General features: G+C 38.9%; 1 protein-coding gene across 4 annotated transcripts; it reads right to left on the bottom strand.

Annotated features, from left to right (window-relative positions):
- Nucleotides 1–4,321: 4,321 nt before the first annotated feature.
- LOC112201695 (F-box protein CPR1) lies at nt 4,322–7,186 on the bottom strand. 4 transcript variants are annotated; one of them, XM_024342609.2, is made up of 4 exons: nt 7,014–7,186; nt 5,449–6,730; nt 5,327–5,355; nt 4,367–4,673 (listed from the first exon to the last, which is right to left on the bottom strand). In XM_024342609.2, the coding sequence occupies exons 1-2, from the start codon at nt 7,019–7,021 to the stop codon at nt 5,461–5,463; spliced, it is 1,278 nt and encodes a 425-aa protein (XP_024198377.1). In that variant the 5' UTR covers nt 7,022–7,186; the 3' UTR covers nt 4,367–4,673; nt 5,327–5,355; nt 5,449–5,460. The 4 variants fall into 4 exon arrangements, with proteins under 4 accessions (XP_024198376.1, XP_024198374.1, XP_024198377.1 ...); XM_024342608.2 differs by having other exon boundaries at nt 4,322–5,355; XM_024342607.2 differs by lacking the exon at nt 5,327–5,355.
- Nucleotides 7,187–10,075: the final 2,889 nt, after the last annotated feature.

The raw sequence follows: 10,075 nt of genomic DNA, 5'->3' as shown, positions 1-10,075 counted from the left end.
GAGTGCATACTCTGGCACAAGGCCCTACAAGTTCTACACAACAAGTGTAGACTCTTATTTCATGCCAAAGACGCGACCTAAATACATAACTGCAGTAAAAGAAAACATTAGTAACATAACTAGCTAAGACCAGGCCCAAAAAGAGGGCCCAAGCCCTAGCAGCAATTCAAGAAAGGAGAAACCCACAATCTGCCAGCCGGGCCGGCCCAAATCCCCTACAGCTACATCTGCCGAACCATGCAGAGGGCGCCCCGCCGCTAGGGATGGCAATGGGGAGGGTAGGGTAAGGGGATTAAATTACCATCCCCATACCCGACTTCATTCTCCATCCCCTTACCCGCCCCAATCCCCGTAATAAGATACCGGGGATTCCCCGTCCCCGTCCCCATTGGGGATTAGGTCCCCGTACCCGCCTTAATCCCCGTTAACAATATTACTAATTTATTATATAAAAATTTATACAAATAATTATGAATTGTAAAATATGAAGTTAAAATCAAACATCAAAATAAAATAAATTTCTTATTTCAATAAAGGAAAATTGATATGTTGATAAAGATCTTTTATAAAAAGAATCTTCTTCTTTTTTTAACATATTTATTAACAGAATTTAAATATTGACAAAAGATGAAGTTTACATAAATATTTATTTATAAATAATATCAAAATATATATATATATATATATATATATAATTCAGATAATTCTTATTGGGTGGGTATGAGGATGGGGATCAAAATATCATCCCTGCCCCGTATCCGATTTCAAAATTCGAATATTAGGGATCCTCATCCCCGTTACCCGATTTCCCCCGAATTTCTCCCCGTTAGGGTCGAATACCCGATGGGTACCCTACCCAATGGGGATTTTTGCCATTCCTACCCGCCGCCTTCGCCAAACCATCATCAGCGATCTGTCATCCCAGATCGGAACCAGAACCTGCAGAGAAACAATAGTCATCGCACCATAGAGAAGACCCAGATAGGGATCAGAGGATCCTAACCAGATCAAGCTGCTCCGAGTAGCCCCGAGCCACGCAGCGCCGAACGCCTCACCTCCCGATCGCCTCCAAATCTGAGATCGAATCCGTCGAGTTGGCCATCGAGGAGAGACCCAGAAGCCAGCAGCTGCAGTTTTCCCCTCCCTCACTGACATCCACTGTAATCTCACCGATCGGACAAAGAACGGTGATCGAGAGACCCGGCCTCACACCCAACTCACGCGGAGTTGGCAATGGCCTGTCCGACGACGGCGTAGGGGCACGCCGCGGGACAAGGGGGAGGACCTCGTTTCTTTTCTCTCAAGCGCGTACATCGCGTTCCTTCGTTGCTTGTGGTCAATATGAACATAAATTTCTGTTTTTTAAGGCTAACACTGTTAAGACCTCCATTTTCATTAAAATTCTATTGAAAATAATATTCTTTTAATAAAGAAAAAGATGAACGCAGTACTCTATTCCTCTTCTTCCTCCGAGTTTTACAGATCCAACCATAAAGACAGTGGTTTCCGTCCCGAAAAAGCCTAAAGGTTGTGTAAAGGTTCGTAAGAACGGAAACCAAACTAACAGAGGAGGCAAAATGTAAGGATATAGCTTATCACTTGGCTAAAGGTAGTAAGATCAAATTTCGTTGAAGTAAAAAAATCTGATGTATGGTCATAGATCACATATTCTTGCATTAACAGGCTAACAGCATACATTTTGTTTTTTTTGAGAAGGAACAGCATACACATTTGAAGACAAAAAGAATGAAAAAAGCCGGAGAAAAATCCGCATTATAAATCATCTTACCGCTTCTTTGCCTTAGTAGGAAGCTGCATTGTCCGTGTCCAGTAACATGCACAAGGCTTTCTTCATAAGAACTGAGTGTGTAATAACTACATCCTAAAATCCCAAGACTCTTTGTTGGCTTACAAGGTCTAATGAAAGTAGTTCATACACAGGACGAGAAGAACGCCTAGAACTGCAGAGTGCAGACTTCATCAATTAGTTGGGACATTACTACTACACCGTTTTTCCTAAACTATAATGCTTTTGGCCTTTTGGAAGTGAACTAATTTGTGGCCCCTGTTCACAAAAACTTTTTAATTTGGTCCAGGAGTCATTGTTGCCATATTCTATGATTTCCCAGATATCAAGAACAGGATCGAAATAATTAGAATGCGAACAAAGCAATGGATTGTTGGAGCATGTGGGACTCTCCCACATCTGAGAAATGATTCTAGCAAAATGTCTTTGCTAGCGTTCTTTTGGAATGGGTGGAGGCAAGCCCTATTGTATAAATATACATATATACATGTGTAAATATACATATATGCATATGTTTATTTATATTTCAAAGATGGGCCTTGGGGCTCTTGGGCTAAATCAAAAATTTCTTTTTGTATTCTGTTGATTATATTCGGATAATTATCATAATAGTTCATTCAACAGTTACAACTGTTGATTTACGTTTTGAATTTGAACAGATGCAACTGTTAATTTGGTGTCTATATATAGAATATTAAAGGAACAGAAAACAACGCTTCTCCTCTCCCCTTCCTACTTTCTATAGAGAAACACATAGTAGAGTTTGCCACCATTTCAAGTCAAAGTGCTTCGACTTGAATCTGATAGTTGTATCTTGCAAGATAGAAGTAGGGACGAACTTCTGTCTAGGAGATTGCTACAAGCAAGCCTCTATCAATCCCAAATCAAGTCAGTGATTTCATTATTTCTTTCTTTAATTTTGAGCAGATTTTAATTTATTCAAATTTTAGGATTGAATTACGTTTGCAATCTTATTTCGTAATTATATTTATAGCTGCTTACAATTATTTTTGAGTATCCATCCCTTGCTTATTATCCTCTATTCTAACATGGATTTCCCATCTCCTGAAACAGACAACTGTGATGTCAATGACACGTCCCATTTGAAAATTTTTGGCATCATTATCTCAGAAAATGACTCGCCGGCTCGCCGCCCACATCAAATTTCAGCATGAAACATGTACGTTCTTTCAAACGTTGTGCTTGCCAATGAAGAGCCCCATTAACAAAAGCCTGGGGTGTGAATGAGTTCATTTCAAAGAGAGGAGCAAGATTAGGAAGCATGCTCCAAGAGCCTTTGGCTAGTGAATAGACCTCAGCTCTAGTTCGACGCTTGAAAAGCCTTGAATGATCATCCAAAACAGTGACAAGCCTCACCGGTTATAGCATCAAAACTGAACTCAACAGAAGCAGGATACCCATCATGAGTCTCGCATCTAACAATGGGCTCAGGAAGGGTCACCGATTCGATATTAAGAAGTATAAATCATCAGCAAGGCAAACCAGAGCGTTAAAAGTTCCAACCACTCGGAAACATGAATTGCACCACATTATTTTCTTATCAAAAGGTCGGACTTTAACCTTGCGGTACTTATCAAAGCAGGGTTATCATAAAGCAAAGCGTAAGACTCTTCTATTTCATTTTTACTGAACTCAACGTATTGGACCAAGCGTAGTCTTCTATTTCCAGAAGTACCATGGAGCAATAAGGGTTGAGTGCCATTCTGGTTGTTAGAATTCAGTTTACGGCTGCGGTGGGTGCGACTAAAGCTTGGATTTTTTATGATTGATCTCCATGACTTGCACACAGAGGTGCATTTGATCAGAGACTTGATGGGTAGTGTAAACAACATATCTAGGCTGATATCCGTAGGGAAAGAGTAATCAATTCCTTGCTGCAATAAGTATGTTGTACTCGATGTAAGAACACAAACTGTAATGGAGGAACTAATGTTAACCTGTAGCAGACAAGGTCGACCTTAGTGCTTCTCCTTTAAGCTATCCTTTAGGCTATGTCTATAGGCAGAGAATAATACATGTTAGATGATGGGATTGATAGCTAGACACGGAGTTATATTGGCAACAGAACTAGTATCTTCTCACAAAGGTTTTTCTATCCTCATAGGAATTGGACTAATTATGATTGGCCCAAGCATAGATTGCACCCTCAATGACCAAGGAATTAAATCATTGTCATAAATTGTCAGCATTCGTAACCGAGTATTGATAAGTCCATAAAACCACACACATAATGAGACATTCTTCGCTTTCTTCTTCTGGGTATATGCAATTGATTGAAAGTGGTAAACACTAGCAACATTACTCAAACTCAAATGAAATCAATATCAGACATATGATACCAAAAGAAATATTTCAGTTATGTAACAGGCGAAACAAAATCTCATGAAGTTCACAGAGGTCCTGATACTACATTTTCTATTAATTGGGAATTTGCATGTATATCTCAGGAAATTGCTTCCTTGAATCAGCTAGAGAACCAAGTGCATGACTATATAGATGGCAATTGACAAAAGTAAAGCATACACGCGAACACCAGAATTTCTGAATTTGTTCAGGAAAATTAGTTAACTGTTGAGGAAATTCAGTGAATTATTATACAATATACAGTCTCAAACTACAGGACCAAATGAAAATGTAACTGATACTTCCATAGTCTCGACAAATTTGAAGTTAACAATAAACTTCAAACTACAAGACCAACTGAAATTTGTAACTGATACTTCCAAAGTTACATGAAATTTGAAGTTCACATAACATGCAGATGAAAGGTCCCTCAGCAATTCGGATAAGAAGTCCCACGTCATTGTAGAACACCAGCAAATTAGAGGATGTTACTGCTCTAAATCTGCAACCAAATACAACTATTTTACTCAACGCAGAGCATTTGAGTCGGTATGTTACGGCACTACAAGTCAGATGAAAACAAAACAAAGGTAACTTTGGGAAAAAGTGTAGATTGCATGTACTATTGTACAATTCTGCACCCGAAAATAAACTATGCTATCAGTTGTTCAATATACAACATTCAATACAGTAGATCTAACAGTTCCACAGCCCACTTGTTCAAGGTCATACCAAGTAGATATTACAGGCATTTATAAAAGCACCAGTATAACAATGTTTTTTACTACTCTGTTTTTAACTTCTTGTTTCCGAACATCTACTTATCCATGAACAATATTTTTTTGTTTTTACTTAATTACTTTTAACTATAAGTATTCAAAATTAAGCTTTCACCGCGCTGAGTTAGATTTAGTAACAAAATTGTGTTTTCAGGCACCATAAGCAAGAAGGACAATCAGCAAAAACAAGAAACCAAAAAGGAAAAAAAAAAAAAAAACAGCAGCAGCAGTTGGAAAGAACACCCAAGAGGCTAGACACAGAAGCCTCAAAGTCGTCCTAACAGAACCAACGCAACAATAAAGGCAAAAGTTATAGATCAAACTTTGTTAAGCACACATAAATATCACTTAGCTTAAAGGTAGTACATCATCATACCGATCAAACTTTGCTGGAGTTGCTAAAATCTGATGGTGTCATGAAGGATTAGCAACATACGCATACAAAAATAAAAGAAAAATTGATAAACCCACAGAAAATCAGCATTCAAATCACCTAACCTGTTCTTTGCCTCAGTAGCAAACTGCATTGTCCATGTCCAGTAAGACGAGGCTCTCTTCATAAGAATTGACAGTGTAATAACTATATCCACAAATCCCAAGACTCTTAAATTGTTGGCTTCCAAGGTCTATTGAAAATAGTTCATACCCAGGACAATAACAATGCCTGGAACAGGAAAATGTATCACTTTGTTTGGACACTACTACTTCACTGCTTTTCCTGAAACATAATGCTTCTGGGAGCAAACTACTTAACAAAAGAACTTCATGTAGTGCCCCATGTGGACGGAGTCGAATCAATTTGGTCCAGGACTCATGGATGCAATATTCATTCATTACCCAGATATCAAAAAAAGGATCAGCACAAAAATGACTAGAATACATGCTGAACAGAGCAATGGACTTCCCATCTCCAGAAACAGACAACTGCAATGTTAATTCCGGATCGCATTTCAAACTCTCTGGCATCATGGTCTCATGAAATAAACCCCTGCTGACATCAAATATCAAAATGAAATAGTAAAAATCATCTTCTTTCCGCCGCTTTGCGTGCCAATGAAGAGCCCCATTAACTAAAGCCTGGGGAGTGCGTGCATCCATTTCAAACCGAGGAGAAACATCAGGAAGCATGCTCCAAGAGCCTGTGGCTAGTGAAAATACTTCAACTACAGTTCGACAAAGGGCATCTTGTGAATCTTCATCCAAAAGAGTGACAAGCCTCACAACCTTGTAGTCATTGGTCATAGCATCAAAACCAAACCCAATAGAAGCTACATGCCCACCATGAGTGCAATATGTAACATTAGGCCCGGGAAGGGCCACAGACTTTCTTATAGATGGATTTGATAATATGTAGGTGTTCATATATAACCCTAAATCATCTGCAAGGCAAACCAGCCCATTACAAGTGCCAACAACACGGAAACATGCATTCGCCAACTCAATGGTTGGAACTTCAACCTTGCAGTGCTCGTCAAACGCAGGGTTATCATAATACAAAGAGTAAAGCTCCTGTATGTCATCCTCACTATCACTGTAATCAAAGCTAAAAGCCTTTTTAGCAAAACCATGGATCAATAAGAGTTGAGTGTCATTCTGTTCATTGGAATTGTGTGTCCGGTGGAGGTGGGTGCGAATAAAGCTTGGGTTTCTTATGACTGATCTCCATGCCTTGCGCACAGCTGTGCACCTGATCAAAGACTTAATGGGTAGTCTAAGAAAGATATCCTGACGGATTTCCTCAGGGAAAGTGTCAAACTTTGCTTCAGATTCCAATTTCTTTCTGCAATTTCCACACATGCAGAGTGAGACAGACAATCTTTGTGTTGTGTTCTTGTTTTAATTTCATTGGATTCAAAATTAAATCAATTAGCAACTTCCTTCTTCTTGGGTATATGCAATTTTTTCTCAAACTAGTAAAACCCTAAACAATTGTAACTACGCAACATTTCTAAAAACCATATGTGATTCTCTATCATGCGAGACGAATAATAACAGCAATAAGACAACGATTCCAATCCAGTGATGGCGAAATAGACTTTAGGGAGCGAGAGAGAGAGTCTGACCTTGACATTCTGGCGCGACCCAGTCGCCGTCGTCTTCTTCTTCAGTGATGGTAAGCCCCTAACGGAGCTGAGGGCTCGATTTATATGATGAACAAGGAAATGGGTAAAGTGTGAAGCTTTAGGGTTTAGGATAAAGTTTTGATGAACTCAAAGAATTGCCGTAGGGTATAGGCCTTTAGGGTCATTTCTTCCCACGGAAACGTAACAGATAAGAGAGAATTGGGGGTTGAATGGGATCACGGCCCAGCAACAACAAACAAACGAACCTAACCCATTGGGCTTGAAACATCCAAACGGGTTTTAAATTATTAGAATAAACACAAATTTGCAATACAAATTTATGATTAATATGAGATGACATGACATACCTAAAGTTAGGGCTGGGCACGGGCCGGTTATTGACTGATAACGAGTCCGGTACCGAAAATTTTATTTGGGACGGGACGGGACAATGTTTTTTCAAAGTTGGTACCGAAGGTACCGAAACTGATTGGGATCAGGTCGAGCCCGGGCCCAATTCGGGATACCCGATTCCTTTTCTTTTTTTCCCACACTTGAGTACTTTAATAGCCATCCAAAATTTCCAGATTTCAATCATTCTAGGATGCAGCTGTCCTCTTAGCACTGCAACTTATAAATCTACACAATCAATTTTGCCTTAAACCAAATCAAACAATGTAAAATATTAAAATGAATTGAAGAATTCTTGAAAAGAAGAAATGAACTAGTGAAGATGGACAATATGAGCAAAACAGCCAAAACTGCAAAGTGCAAAACTGCAAATTGCAAATTGCAGATTATGACAGATTGCAGATTATGAATTCATACTGTAGTAATGCAGATTATGAATTCATACTGTAGTAATGCAGATTATGAATTTATGATAGGAAACAAGTGCAGTAATGCGAATTGCAGATTATGACAGATTGCAGTAATGAGGCAAATATGTGAGCAACACCAAAAACATGCTCTCCATCACGAACAGCAGGTCCAACTGTCCAAGAGTGACATGCTCCTCCTTCGGCTCCTACCATATGATTCAAAATAAAATTCGACAGAAACAGATGATTAAGAACAGGAAATTTCCGATCTTTTTTTGTGAATTTCAATTTCCAGCAAACCCAAAGTAAGGTTGAGGCTACTTACTAAGAAGTTAGAGTCTTGGATGGTTCTTGAACAAGCTTAAGCTGAAAATCAAATCCTCACAATAAAGTAAGGTTGAGGCTCATCATGCTTGCTTTGTGAATGGAAGTTGGAAAGAAATTGGGGATCGGAGATTTAGATGAAGAATAGAAGAAGAACTGGAGAGTGGAGACTGGAGAGTGGAGAGTAGAGAAGAGAGTTAGTGAATTGGGGATCGATCGATGTCTTCGTTTAGCGGCTTAGGGCCGTTTAGGTCAAAATGTTTTGATCAGGTGTGGTCATTCCTCTGTGTTTCCACATATTTGACTAAACTACCCAATCAAAACCAATCAAGTAATATAAAAAATTAAAGATTTAATTTAATTAATTAAAATGGGACGGGGACTGGATCAATCGGTTTCGACTAGGCTAGTACCGGTACCGGGCCCGTTTCCCACGAAACGGAACGGGACGGGCCCAAATAGTAAATTTCAGATTTTGGTCCCGCCCCGTACCGGCAGATTTCGGGACGGTTTCGGAACGGTACCGAGACTTCGGTTTTGGGTGCCCAGCCCTACCTAAAGTTGTTCCATTCTATACCCTCCGTCATTTTAATCCTTAAGCTAACCCTCATTTTAACTAGAGCCTTTGTAGTTTATAACCCATTATTAGTTTCGAAGAAAGATCAACCTTGCTTATGTCTTATAGTTTGAACTTCCTATAAAGATATGATGCACAAATGTTCTTAAGAATTTCACTTATAATAAAGATTCAAAAATTTGCCTATATCTCTCGAGTGGAAATAGCCAGTGATAGTTCTTGTACGTGTGTGCGTGTAAATATTTATTAATAAAGAGTCTCAATTAAAAAAATGTATTCTAACAAACATCATTTAGCAAAGAGTGCTCTCTTGGCTACTTCATTTCTTTACAATTGTTGTAACATACCGGAAAGCAATTGCTTATGCAGAGCTATAATATACTAATAAGATCAACTTTCCCACTATGTTGTTATCGAAATATAAACTAGTAACACTTAGTTTCAACTTCCTACTAGGAGGCTGTGACTATTTGACCATGCAAAGAACTCTCCACCTACCTAGAGCAGGCATGCTGCTGCCACTATATGGTTGCGATCATTTGCAAAACAAGAAACTCTCTGCCTAACTAGAACATACAAGGTACCTAAGGTGCATAGGCCGGGACCAAGCCCACCTCGTCCTACCAAAAAATGATAGCAAGTTATTAAATCAACTACTAACATGGATATATAAAAATAACAAAATGTTGCAGGAAATCAAGATATTGTGTGCCTAGTCTAAATAGGTTTAGGGTTACTTATGTGAGCATCGGAAAATTTATCGAGCTTAAATTGAGATCTTTTGATAAATTATTTATTTACGATCTCAATGAGTTCATGGAAATTTTTCGGATAACTGAGCTATTTATTGTGATTTTTTGAAATTTTGAGATTTCAGAAAATAATTTAAGGAAAGGGTTTTTGTCCATTTACCCCATTTTAGAGATTTTTTTGCCCACTTACCCCATTAAGTTTTTTTAATTCCCTCTTACCCAAAACATTCTAAGGAGGTATTCCCTAATACTCCATTAAATTTTTTTTTGTTTTTTAATTTTTTTTAATACCATTTTAACCTTACCCCTTTGTTACTTAGGGGGGAGAGAGAGAGAGAGAGAGAGAGAGAGAGAGAGAGAGAGAGAGAGAGAGAGAGAGAGAAAATGGAAGAGAGAGAAACCATAGGAGACTTCGCCGGACCTAGGGCTGGGCAAATAGAGCGGAAAACTGAAACCCGACTCGGACAGGCCCAGGACCGAACCGGACGGTTTGGGTTTTTTTTTTAAAATTTGAAAGTTATTGAAAGCCCTGCCCGATACCATTATTAAACGGTCCAGGCCAGGGCCTGAGAATGTGAGAAAAAAAAA

This window comes from Rosa chinensis, chromosome 5 (assembly GCF_002994745.2).
Source record: "Rosa chinensis cultivar Old Blush chromosome 5, RchiOBHm-V2, whole genome shotgun sequence".
NCBI classification, from domain to species: Eukaryota; Viridiplantae; Streptophyta; class Magnoliopsida; order Rosales; family Rosaceae; genus Rosa; species Rosa chinensis.
This window is presented reverse-complemented; position numbering and strand designations above follow the sequence as displayed.